Raw genomic sequence first — 13648 nt, 5'->3', positions numbered from 1 at the left:
AGGTTACGAGAGAATAATCTCTTTTGCAAATTGGAGAAGTGCGAGTTCCACCGCAAGCAGGTCACCTTTCTGGGGAACTTCCGTACCAATCCTAATTCTCACAGATCATAAAAATCTCACCTACCTGTCCGAGGCTAAACGCTTAACTCCGAGGCAGGCCCGTTGGGTATTATTTTTATCCCGTTTTAATTATGTGGTCTCGTACCTGCCAGGGACCAAAAATGTCCGGGCCGATGCTCTCTCTAGACAGTTCTCAAAAGCTAAAGAGGAGCGTCCTCCTAGTCCGATTATTCCCCCAGACCGAGTACTGGCTACCATACGTACCAGCATAACATCTCCCCTCGGGGACAGAATAAGGGCCGCTCAGGTAGATGCACCTGCTGAAACCCCCCCAGGGCGATGTTTTGTACCTGTCAACCTGCGTACCAAGTTACTTTCCACCTATCATAATCCTAAATCAGCAGGTCATCCCGGGAGGAACCAACTTCTCTGGTCGGTTTCCCGTCTCTTCTGGTGGCCAGGACTTAACAAAGATATTGTTGCCTTCGTAGCAGCCTGTCCTGTCTGCGCAGACTAAATCACCCCGTCACCTTCCAGTGGGCCTTCTCCAACCCATACCTACTGGTGAGAGGCCATGGTCTCACCTTGCCATGGATTTCATAGTCGAGCTTCCGCTGTCCAACGGTAACACAGTTATCCTCATGGTTGTTGACCGGTTTTCTAAAATGATACACTGCATCCCATTCAAAAAGCTCCCTTCCGCTAAGGAGTTGGCTACAGTTTTTATCAAGGAGATCTATCGGCTACATGGGGTTCCCAAAGTCATACTTTCTGACCGGGGTAGCCAGTTCGTCTCGAGATTTTGGAAGGCCTTCTGTGCGCAACTGGGTATCCAACTCTCCTTCTCCTCGGCCTACCACCCACAATCTAATGGGGCTGCGGAAAGGGCCAATCAGGGCTTGGAGCAATTCCTGCGGTGCTACATCTCGGACCACCAAAATAACTGGTCGGATCTGCTACCCTGGGCGGAATTTGCTCATAATAGTGCTGTCTCGGCCTCTACCCGCTTCTCCCCTTTCATGGTGAATTATGGGTATCAGCCCTCCATGATTCCTGATAATTTCACTTCCCAGGGGATTCCGGCACTGGAGGATCATCTCCAGCAAATCCGTTCCACATGGGTGCAGGTTCAGGAGGCACTTCAACGCTCACAACAGTGTCAGGAGCTCCAGGCTAATCGTAAACGCCTACCCGCGCCTTCCTATCAGGTCGGGGAGAGCGTCTGGTTATCCTCCAGAAATCTCCACCTCCGGGTGCCCTCCCAGAAACTGGCTCCCCGGTATGTGGGGCCCTTCCGTATCCTTCGACGGGTAAACCCTGTGGCCTATGCCCTGGATCTTCCTTCTAACATGCACATCCACAATGTGTTCCATGTCTCACTGTTGAAACCTCTGGTCTGTAATCGTTTTACTACAGTCACTCCTCGCCCCCGTTCGGTGACTGTAGACAATCATGAGGAGTTCGAGCTCCGCTCCATAGTCGACTCTCGTTGCTTCCGTGGGAAGCTCCAGTATTTGGTCCATTGGAAGGGGTACGGTCCCGAGGAGAGATCTTGGGTTCCAGCCTCAGATGTCCATGCTCCCGCTCTCCTTCATGCCTTTCACTCGCGTTTTCCCCTCAAACCCGGCCCTGCTCCGCGGGGAGGGGGTCGTTGAGGAGGAGGTACTGTTATGGTCTAGCTGCTTTTCTGCTGCATTGCTGGAGGCTTACACCCTGGCTGGGTTGCCATGGCTACACTCCTGTCACTCAGCCCATTGTCCAGCCCACAGCCAGCCCCTTTTGGCTATTTTAGCAGCTAAACTTCACTTCCTCCTTGCCCTTGTGTTGTTTCCGGCTGCAAGTGCTATTGCTGTGTTCCTGAATTCCTGTGTATGACCTGGCTTTCTCTGACGTCCATCCCAGCTCCTGATTCCTGGCTTGTTCCTGACTTCGCTGATCTCTGTATTCCTGACCCCGGCTTGTCTGAGTACCCGTCTTGGTTCCTGACCCCGGCTTGTCTTTTGGTATATGCTTTTGGATCACGATTTGGCTTTGTTCACTATTGTCATTACAATAAAGGTGATTGCATTTTACGTTTTGTGTCCGTCTGGTTCCTGGTCCCTAACAGACTTCTCCCAATTTAGAATCCAGCCGAGATCCTGAAGCGTCTGGACCACCCGGGAAAGGTGAGACTGAAGGAGAGCAGCTGAATGAGTGTGAATCAGCCAATCGTCCAGGTAAGGGATGACCGAAATACCTTGACGTCTGAAATGGGCCACCACCACTGCAAGGAGCTTTGTAAACACCCTGGGGGCTGGAGACAGTCCAAATGGAAGGGCTTGAAATTGAAAATGACTGATTCTTGAACCCCAAGGAATAGCTATCCGCAGAAACCGTTGATGGGAGGGGTGTATAGGGACATGAAGATCCGCATCCTTTAGGTCTATGGAGACCATGAAGTCTCGAAGATTTAGAGAGTCCAGAGCTGATCGTACAGTCTCCATCTTGAACCTTAGGAAACGAAGGTGACGGTTCAGGAAACGTAGGTCTATAATGAGACGAAACCCCTTTGGTGCTTTTGGAACCAAAAAGACACGAGAATAAACCCCTTGACTCTGTTCCTGCAGGGGCACGGGAATAAGGACTTCTGTATCTACAAACTGTTGGACGGCAGACAACAGGAATCCCCGCTGTTCCACGTTCTGAGGAAGGTGGGAAATCAAAAACTGGTCTGCAGGCTTGCTTTCGAATTGTAGTCGATAACCCTGGGATATGATGGATCTCACCCAGGAATCTTGGGTGATGAAGAACCAATAGTCTATGAAATGCCGAAGTCTTCCTCCCACCGGGATGCCTGCCGAGTCATGCAAAACCTTTGGGGTCCTGGGCCGCTTTGGGGAAGGCGAACCTGTCATATCTACCCCTTTCACGATGAAATCTGCCCCGGAAGGCATGTTCCCTTGCAGGGCGAGAGAAACCGGACCTGGACTGGCCTGGAAAGTATGGACGAAAGGACTGCCGCCTCCTGGAAGCAGTTCTGCGTTGTGGCATCCAATGTTTATCACCAGTCGTTTTCTCAAGCAGGGACTCCAGTTCCTCACCAAACAGAGACCCTCCTTTAAAAGCAGCCTGTTCTTTGAGGCATTGTCAGCCCCCCCAGGCTTTAAGCCATAAGGCCCGTCTGGCCGCCACAGAAAGTGCAGAGGCCCTGGCTGACATCCTGACATTTTCAATTGAGGCATCGCAGAGAAAATCCACTGCCAACTTGAGAGCAGCAATGTTCTTGAGGGTAGTTTCTCTAGGTGTTTTAGCTGCAACCTCTTCCTCGATCTGCGACAGCCAGATTTTAACAGCTCGAGACACCGAGGCAGATGCTATGCCAGGTTTAAAAGCAGCGGTGGAAGCTTCAAAAGATTTCTTAACGGCTGCTTCAGCCTTCTTTTCCATAAGATCCGAAAAATGAGAGCCATCCTCCAGCGGCAAGGCAGTCTTTCTGGAAACTTTCATCACGGCGGTGTCAACCAGCGGGTTTGCACAGAATTTGACAAAGTCCTCCTCAAACGGAAAAAGGCGTTTCACCCGCCTGGACAGGTTAATTCTCCTCTCTGGATGGTTCCATTCCTGCTTAATGATGTCGGATAAAGCAGGGTGTACAGGAAAAGACGGTGACTGCTTGGAGAAGCCGGAAAAAAAGTGATCTTTTTTAGGTTTAGCTGTATCCTCCAAGTTCATGGCCGACTTTACAGCAGAGACGAGAGTATCAATCTCTTCCACCGGAAACAAAAAGAAACTTTCCTCCTGGATTTCACCTTCCTCTGAAGAATACTCCTCCAGCTCAGGGTAATCGAACTCGGAGTCAGAAAACTGCTGATAACCCAGGAAAGATGGTTCCCGTACTGCCGGAAGATGGGGAGGAGCAGGAACCGACTGACGAAAGGCAGAAAAGGTAGACTGCATCTCTTCCTTAAGCCAGGCTAAAAATTCTCTCCCACCAGAGGCTTCAGAATCCGCCACAGACTTTAGACAGGCAGAACAGAGCTTTTTCTTAGAATCCTGCAGAGGCTTGTGACAACCAGAACACTGCGCATGCTTAGTCTTAGATAAAGCCTTTTTTAGGTCTTTCCTCAACAGAGGGAGGCTCAGAATTATCTGGAGCAGACATAAGTAAACAGGATGCAACAGCACCGTTAGAAATATATATATATATATATATATATATATATATATATATATATATATATATAAACAGCTCTCAACTCACCACACCGCTTAAATAGCTTCATACCAGGCTACAAACTGCAACAGCAGCAAATTTGGCGCCAAATTTTTGAATTGACCCGAAAACGAGGCTAGGAATGCATACCGGACATGCCTAGAACTCCTCGCCGGAAGAAGCAGGGACGCCATATTGAAACACGCCGAGACACCGGAACCGCGGCGTCTAACGGCAGATCAGCAAAGGAAGCCGCGGGAGCTGAGGGAAGGAAGCCGGACGGACCACCGCTCAGCCACGGTGAGTATGCTATGGTGCAGGCATCCCCCACCCGGGGGGGCTTAGCCCTAGGGAGAACCGGCTCAACCTAGAGCCGAGAAAAAATAACAAACGGGAGACGAGTCCTCCCTACCTGATGTAGGGCAGGAAAAAACACTGAGGGTGCTAGGAGGGGAGGGGCCTTTTAACTGTTTGAGTCCTGCCCTATCTCAGGTACGGAGGAAGAGTCTCTCATAGTGTCACCTGGGATGGCAGGGAAAAGAAACACTATATGTGTAAAAAAAATAAACTGTGAGCAATGCAAAAGTTACTAAAGTAAAATTTAGGGTTCACTGGGAATACATAATGGATATAAATCATATGAATTTTCTTTGAACTTAATTCACATTCAAAAGTTAGAAATACTATTCTCATCAGAATTGTGGTCACACCATTCTCAAATTGTTAGCAATTCTCAGAAACTTTCACAGAAGGAAATAATTTCAGTGATGATATAGACTCCACATTAATTCAGAACCAAAATAATGATACAATCTAATGGCTTCAGTACTAAGTTTTTTTTCTAGAATATGTTGCTTATAATAACTTGCATTTTGTGCTGGCATAGACAAGTGAAGAAATATTCAAAGAGAACTGCAGGGTGCTGTTTCTATTATGCTGCTGGCAGGTGGTTTATCATGACTTGTAACATCTCATAATCATGCCTAGCAATTGTGTAGACTGACAAATAGTATTTCTTTTGTGGATATGTATGAAAATGCACAGAAATTATTGCATGTAAATTATATTACTGTAGATTTTCTTTTCATTTCAATGATTTACTTTGATATTTAGTTTCAAAAGAAAATACAAGAAAGCAAATAACAAATTAACAATGGAAAGTTCAAACTTTTCCCCCAATCCTTATGTGTTACTGGCATTTGAAATTCAGTGAAACTACAGCATAATAACATAAACTCATCTTAGAAACAGGAGGTGGTAGAAAATACAGTGAGGACAAACAGCCATATGTTTATTTATTAAACATTTTAGTATAAAATCTAGGGTAAAATGTGTTTGTGCATAATACACATGCTTACTTTAAAGCTAAAGTTGCAGGGAAACTTAAAATTGGATATATTGTGTGAGTATTAAGCAGATTTTATGCAGTCTTTATAATATAATGAAACAGTCACACTTATTTACTTAAAAATGGAGAAGAGTATTTCCATTAATGGTGTTATTGGAACAACAGGTCCTCAATATAGCCTTGCATAGAATGTTGTAGTCTTCTTTTAACATTTTCTTTGTATGGTATTGTCCACTTTGGTGGGAGCAGTCTCTTTATCAATGTATGTATGGTAGAGGTAAGACCTGAGAAGTATATGAGTAACTATGGACTGACAATGTTCAAAAATTTCAGCTTGTTCATTAAATCCTGGACTGGATTGGGGAAGAAAAAGTGATTAAGTAATTCACATTTTCCATCCTACAAATTCTTATTACAACTAGGATTCAGACAACGAAGGCAGCACAGCGTAAAACATTGACAAAAATTGACAAAAAAGACTACTTTGTTACTAATTCGTGACATTATTTGAGGTGTTGCATGTGTTTTAATATACTTTGTACTTACGCGAGATCTTGGACACAGTATATTAACACAGTGAAACTATGCATTTGTATTTTAATTTATGTCATCACCTGAAGAAAAAAAATAAGTACAGAACAAACATAGTGATACTGCACATTCTCACCACATGATAGAAATGCAGTACAGCTTTCATGGTACAAATTATACCACAATATTTATAGGGGTCACATAAGGCTTTACTCAACTCCTTTTGCAAATGTTTGACACTCCAAAATGCCCACATGGGCCCTATTGTGCCCAAAGTTTGTTGTATGGTATAGACAGCGAGAACATTTTTTCAGTTGCACAGTCTTCTTTACTGCATAATTGTTTAAATGATGTGCATGCTTGCAAAAAGACAGTGAGTTTAAATGTCTCCTGTCATAATATGTAGATAGTGAATAGAATCTTTAGAGAATATTGCTTTGAGAAGCAAAAAAATCCATCCTGGGATTGTTGGCCATTTTTAAATTCCTTTCTAAAGCCTGAGAAATCGAAAGGAGCAATAACACATGGACACTTTTGTCTTATCCTATAGGGTTTTTGTCTTCCATTGCCATTACTTTAATTATTTCAAGGTTCATCTTATGGTATGTAATGTCATAGATGATTACGTCCTGTTTTTTAAGCTTGTCGAGTGATACCACTTTGTTTCTTTAGTTTTGATAAGTATCATCATGCCTTGCTACTTTGGTCTCTTCTCCCTGTTTCTTTATTTTCACTGAAAGCACTGTAGGCTATGTGTGTATTACATAGGACTTCCAGTCCTGCTGGAAGTGACCTCTCCTCGCTCATTTCGGTTCTTTTCTGCATCAAGTTCCATGTTTCAATGTAAGTATATATATATATATATATATATATATATATATATATATAAATATAATCAGTAAAAAAGGCAGGTAACACTTTCCCACATTAAATTAGAACATGTAGTTGGAATTTCTCAAAAAAAAAAAAAAAAAAAAAAAAAGGATTCCCAAGGGAGCACTAATAGATGTGAGTCTATTGTATATAGAATACTGTAGGTGTCAACTACTGAGGTTATGCAGCTTTGCTAGCATTGTCCATGACGTATGGAATTTTACAGTGTCTGTGCTATAGGAACCATAAATGAAAAATTTTATAATTTTTTTATTTTATTTATGTACTGTTAGACATTTTGGTTGCATGGTGTGTACACTGTTTTATTTTTTTTTTTTAAATATTCAATTTCAAGATAGTTTCACTTATTTGACAAAGTAATTTTTAATTGTGCAGATGCATATTTTCTTTAGACACTGATTTATTTTTATACTGTTATATTTAACTCTAAAACCATTAAGGTACATATAACAGGTTCATTGGAAAATAACAGATAATATTATATGTTCCCAGATTTACTGGTTTTGAGCTGTTACAAAACAGAAATTCTATGTGAAACTTGCTACGTTGTTTCAAAAAGTGTTTATGCAAGAGTGTGCAAAACAACTAATTTTTAATAAAAAGTAGCTTTAAGACCAAAATTTTTATAAATGCATTCTATTTATTTGTTGAGGTAATATATATGCTAGTAACAAATTGTAAATCATCTGTACTAATATTGAAAACATCAAATTTTATTTATTTGTAAATATGACCCTGTTCTGAAACAGAGAACCTGAACCTGCCACCCTGGGCCAAGTCTGCCAGAATTCGACATTGCGCAACACAAAAAAAATATATATAACATTTTAAGATACCAAATTTATATCTGACAAGGAGAAATGATGCTTGTCAAAATTCTTAAAAATATACATTGCAGAGGTACAATTTTTCAGCCAAATATTATTTTATCTAAACAAGCATTTTGACTATATAAATAATAAGATTTTGAGTAACAATTTAAAATACAGTTCAGGTATAGTATAGAATATTTCTGAACTGCCATTGGCATTTTTCATATATTTTAACAGACTTTACAGTAACACACTTTGGACATCCATGGATTCTGCTTCATGTCATCTGAAAAACAGAAAGAAAAGATTACACTGTACTTATATATATATATATATATATTAGTGCTGTTCAAATTTTTGGGTTGGTAAGAGTACTTTAAAAAAAAAAAAAAAGGCATGTAACGGGTTTTTTTTATCAAATAACAAAATGCAGTGAGAGAACAGAAAATCTAAATCAAATCAATATGTGCCTGGCCTTTTGCTTTCAAAACAACATTAATTCTTCTAACTACACTTGCACACAGTTTTTTTTAAGGAAATTTGCAGGTAAGTGGTACCAAACATCTTGGAGAACTAACCACAGTTTCTCTGTAGATATAGACAGCATCAGTTGATTGTCTCTCTTCATGTAACCCCAGACAGACTTGATTTTTAGATCAGGGCTCTGTGGGGGCCATCCCATCACATTTAGGACTCTGCTGGAGATAGTACTTAATGACTTTGGCGTTATGCAGAGGTGCTGCTAGGTCTCCAAAAGATCGGGGGCTAGAGCCCACATATAGATAGCAGTGGAGTCCACTTTGGGAGTGGTCGCTGCGCACACTGTGCATCTATACTCACTGGCCATTTTATTAGGTAGACCTTGCTAGTACCAGGTTGGACCCCCTTTTGCCTTCAGAACTGCCTTTCTTCTTCGTGGCATACTTTCTACAAGGTGTTGGGAACATTCCTCAGAGATTTTGGTCCATATGGACATGATGGCATCATGCAGTTGCTGCTGATTTGTCGGCTGCACATCCATGATGCAAATCTCCCGTTCCACCAAATTCCAAAGGTGCTCTATTGGATTGAGATATGGTGACTGTGGAGGCCATTGGAGTACAGTGAACTCATTCTCATGTTCAAGAAACCAGTTTGAGATGTGAGATGGTGCATTATCCTGCTGGAAGTAGCCATCAGAAGATGAGTATATGTACACCCAGAACCCACATTGCATCCATAAGATTTGCCCCAGCACTCAGATTGTTCCCACAGTGGTCTCCTCTGAGAGTCTCTGGTCTCCTCCCCTTTCTCATTATGTCTCTCATCCTCTTTATCTCAATCCTCCCCCTTTTATTATCTTTCATTTCTCCCTGTCTCTACTCTTATTCAATATAATATTTGGCATCTTTCCATTACCTCTCCTCCAGTAGCTTACATACACAGTCGCACACATTCTCACATTTGCACAGAGTTACACACTCACACTCAGTTCAACAGTAGTTTTTCTGTGCTGTTCGCAGAGTATTTGAACAGCCTTTAGCTGCAGGATCACGTGGCCTGGCATTACGTGATCACATTTTGTTCCTGCCTCCCTGGGCCAGTCCAAAATTGTTCACATTAATTCTGACCTAGTCCTTAACTGGATTTACAGAAATGAAGCCCCAAACTTGCAAGGAACCTCCACCATGCCTCACTGTTGCCTGTAAACACTCATTCTTGTACTGCTTTCCAGCCCTTTTACGAACAAACTGCCTGCTGCAATAAAGATTTGACATCGCTGTGGAGGAACTTTGGCCCACTATTCTTGGCAGAATTGTTTTAATTCAGCCACATTGGAGGGTTTTCAAGCATGCACTGCCTTTTTATGGTAATGCCACAGCTACTCAATTGGATTCATGTCAGGGCTTTGATTAGACCACTCCTTGAGCCATTCAGAGGTTGACTTGCTTGTGTTCTTCAGATCATTGTCTTGCTGCATAATCCAACTGCAAAGCTCCACTTTCGATTTATCAATCCACAGAATATTATTCCAAAGACATTGGGAGTCATCATGGTCGCTCTTGGCAAATCTTTTGTGTTATTTTTGGTCAGCAGTGGTTTTCGCACCTCTCCTGTGGATGCCATTTTTGCACGGTTTCTTTCTTATGAACACTGACCTTAATTAAGGCAAGTGTGGCCTGCAGCTCTTTACATGTTAGTCTGGGTTCTTTTGTGAACTCCTTGATGAGTCTTGATACACTCTTGGAGGAATTTAGGTAGGCCAGCCACTCTTGGGAAGGTTTAATACTGTTCTTTACCATTTGTACATAATGGCTGTCGCAGTGATTTGCTGGAGTCACAGAGCCTTAAAAATCGCTTTGTCTTTTCCAGACATTGTTTATCTGTCCTTCACTTTGCAAGACAGATTCTATTTAATTAACGTTTAGATTCAACAATCACTACCTGGGTGAGTCTAGTAAAAAATGAACACAATTATCAAATACATTTGGTTAATTTGTTGATTTAGTAAATAAGAGGGCAATTCCTTTTTCACATAGGGCTGGGTAGGGTTGGATAACTTTTTCTCTTTTATACATGAAATGTGCATTTTGTGCTTTCTCGTGTCATCTTTGATCATAAAATTAAACTAAAACATTTAAGTGTGTCAAATATGCAAAAATAGAAGAAATTGTGAAGAGACAAATACATTTTCACAGCACTTTATATCATTATATATATTTATTATATTATTACATTATTAATAGACATCTATGTTGTTTAACACAGAATGGGCAGGGATCATGCGTTTATAAATGTTCTAGAACCTATTTTTTATTATTAGAGTATTCCAAAAGGGAAACAAATATATTACATTATATTAATTTTATATATATTACCTATTTAATTTTTGACTTAGGCCTATCCACTTTTGTTTTGTAGTTAAGTTGTGAGTTAGGCCATACATCGTGCATTCAACAGAACTTTCTCTATGTATACATTTAAATTCCTTTTCAAATTCAATATAGTACAGTCCATTGTTAGCTTCATTATTCACAAGGGTGGTCATTTCTTTAAATACTAGGAGTACAAGTTTACTATTACATAATGGGGATTTTTCTGACCCTGCAATTGGAAGTGTCTTAATTTCTTATCACTAAATTTCATCCGCACAGGGACCAATAAATAATTCATGTGGCTGGCTCTTTGTTGTGTCTTGAACCGCACATAGCTGGGAGGTTGACAGCTGTGTGAGGACAAGCACAGAAGATCTGACATGACAAGCCACTAACAAGTTTCTTTCAGTCTACAGTGAAAGAAGACAAATAGCACAAAGTCCAAAAATCCAGAAACACAACAGAAACGGGTTCTTTTTTCTTTACTTAAGTGTGTACTATAAGCTTATTTCCAGGCCATAACCCCTGGTCATTTTTTGTACTGCCCACCTATTTCATTCTTCTCACTATTTTGGCCATTTACGCCTGTCCACGGATCAATATGAGCAATTCTTGGAGAAATACGATGTCTCCATAGCAACCAAGCCACAAATTCTCAGTGGATGCCATTGAGACCAGTTCTGAAATCTCCAGAGGTTTTCATAGTTATAAGAAACAGTGTTTTAAAATTCAGCGATGGATACACAGGGAAGCTAGAGCAATTCATTGTTTACGGCTTACACAATGACACCATATATGAAGAATCCTTTTTTTTTTTAGTTTGCGACCAGATCCCATGTCATCAATTTTATTCAACGCTATCTAGTAATTTGCTGTACATATCTCTCAGTAGAACAATGTACTCTGTGTGGCTGCTGAGCTACATTTTTATATTTCCCTTAAAAATATGTTATAAGGGCTTAAAACTTCTGTTAATGGCTATTTGATTGTTTTTAAGTATACCTTCTTAAATATAACGTATGTATAACCAGAAAATAGAAAATGTGTTCCACCCTTAATTTACTGCTTAGAGGACAAGATATATTAACCTCTTGAGTGCCACCTGTCATATACCACTATCTGCAGGTTTTCTGCACATACTTATTAAGGACATATTTATGCATTTAAGTTCTAAAATATTTTGTTTGAGACTTATGGTTACAGTTGCCAACTTGCCAATATTTAAACATTGTGAGAACAAATTAGATAATCAGTAGAAAAGATGATAATCCTGGAAAGGGGTAAATCAAAACTGAATTGAACACCCAATGACATGTCTGATGAAGCAGTCAGCCGCATCTTGTGCCAAACTCTACTCTATTACTCAAATTACCTTACATATCACTAAACTATTTGTTTATGGAAACGTTGGCATGCAGATATTTCGTTACTTTCCAGGTCAGTATTATAAATAGCCATTCTGGGCCTTGAAACTTATTAGAGCCCACAAAGTATCAGTGTTGCATTTTACTGGTTACTAAATATGACTTTGTATGGGTGTTAAAATATAGTAAACAGACTAATGAAAATGTGCAATAACTAGTCCCTAGCCAGATTTTATTGTGACCTGTTGTAAGTTTTTGCTGTGCTTTTTCACTGAAAATGAAATCTCAACAATTTTCCTTGGGGACAGGTCAAGGGAGTACTTGCAGCTGCCCTCTGTCAACATGGCTACATGACTCTGAAATTTCTTAACTAAGCTGACAAGCTGCAGAAAGATTGTATCAAAATTCAGATGCCCTGTCAAATTCATCACAAAAATGCTGGATTACACTTGAAATTAAAAACAGGCAAGAACCGTAAAATGAATAAAGGCATTTTGCTGCCATTTTGAATCATTCAATGAGTAACTAAAATGTGCTTAAAATGATTGCCATCATTTTTGTTAAATCTTTAGAAACTTGATTTGAGAGTTAAAAATTCACATACAAAGTTAAAGATCCTGAATTTTGAAAGCATTTTAGTGCTTGTACATTACAGATGAAAGTAAAATCACATTGTCGCAGTAGATACAGCTCCAAAAGCTGGCGTTTAAAAAAGATTTAAAATTATATAGCAATGTCATCTTGCTTATGTCAGCCTCTCTGTAGTTAAACCAGCTCTTTATACAATCAGAAACAGCTATTCTATAACCAGCTGTGTGTTCAAAGGTTGGACCTTGAACATATATTAACAAAATGTTTTAGTCTAAAACTAATTATAATGAAGTGATAGTGTCAGCTTTCTTTTCCTAGTCATAAAACCTTTTGCCAATCTAAGACTTCAATTCTTGATGAAAGAGCAAAGTGAAATAACTCCAAAAAGTGACCCTTGGAGATGGCAATTAATTTGATGCTGTAGCTGCTCTGAGATACTATTAGTCTATTGCATTTTTATGAGTACAGGTGACATAAAGCATCCTATTAAACATGAGCCGCTTACCTGGACTATCAGAATCCTCTAATGTACTTTTGTCCGGTTCTTGAAAATTCACAGATTTGGACCCACTTTCATTTTTTATGAAACTCCCTGGAGCTGCAGATATAAAGGAGGCAGACAGTGAGTTTTATAATCTTACAAACTCAACAACCTATTGTATTTTATACGAAGTTACACATGCTAAACAATAAGTACCCTATGATAAAAAAAAAAACAAAAAAAAAAACTTAGCTACATACTAATCAAGGGTTGGTGCTCAAGAGGACATAATATTAAGTTAACAGGGGAAGCTGGATAACATTAGCACTTCTTTGCTAGACAGATGTTGCTTTTACTTATGGTACAAGATGGAAAAATACTTGTGCATACAATACAGATTAGCACAACCAGAGTGTAACATATAGTCCACCAGATCGTCCTACATCTCCAAGCCCGACTTCCAACTTGGGTAGTTTAAGTAAAATACAAGTACGATGAATCCATTATTAACACTGTAAGA

The 13648-nt window shown here is 40.2% G+C and overlaps 1 protein-coding gene across 1 annotated transcript in view; it reads right to left on the bottom strand.

Moving 5' to 3' along the window:
- Positions 1 to 3186: 3186 nt before the first annotated feature.
- The window catches only part of LOC149297797 (WD repeat-containing protein 72-like), a 78808-nt gene continuing 68346 nt past the window's right edge, over positions 3187 to 13648 (bottom strand). Inside the window, exons 18-21 of the mRNA XM_089488233.1 lie at positions 13153 to 13245; positions 10762 to 10921; positions 10262 to 10271; positions 3187 to 4188 (exon numbers count right to left, since the gene is read on the bottom strand). Of these exons, the coding sequence (XP_089344359.1) occupies positions 3187 to 4188; positions 10262 to 10271; positions 10762 to 10921; positions 13153 to 13245 (1265 nt within the window). The remainder of the gene's footprint in view (positions 4189 to 10261; positions 10272 to 10761; positions 10922 to 13152; positions 13246 to 13648) is intronic.

Source organism: Sceloporus occidentalis, unplaced genomic scaffold, assembly GCF_023333645.1.
Source record: "Sceloporus occidentalis isolate IW3139 unplaced genomic scaffold, rSceOcc1.0.p SCAF_37, whole genome shotgun sequence".
Classification (NCBI taxonomy): Eukaryota; Metazoa; Chordata; class Lepidosauria; order Squamata; family Phrynosomatidae; genus Sceloporus; species Sceloporus occidentalis.
This window is presented reverse-complemented; position numbering and strand designations above follow the sequence as displayed.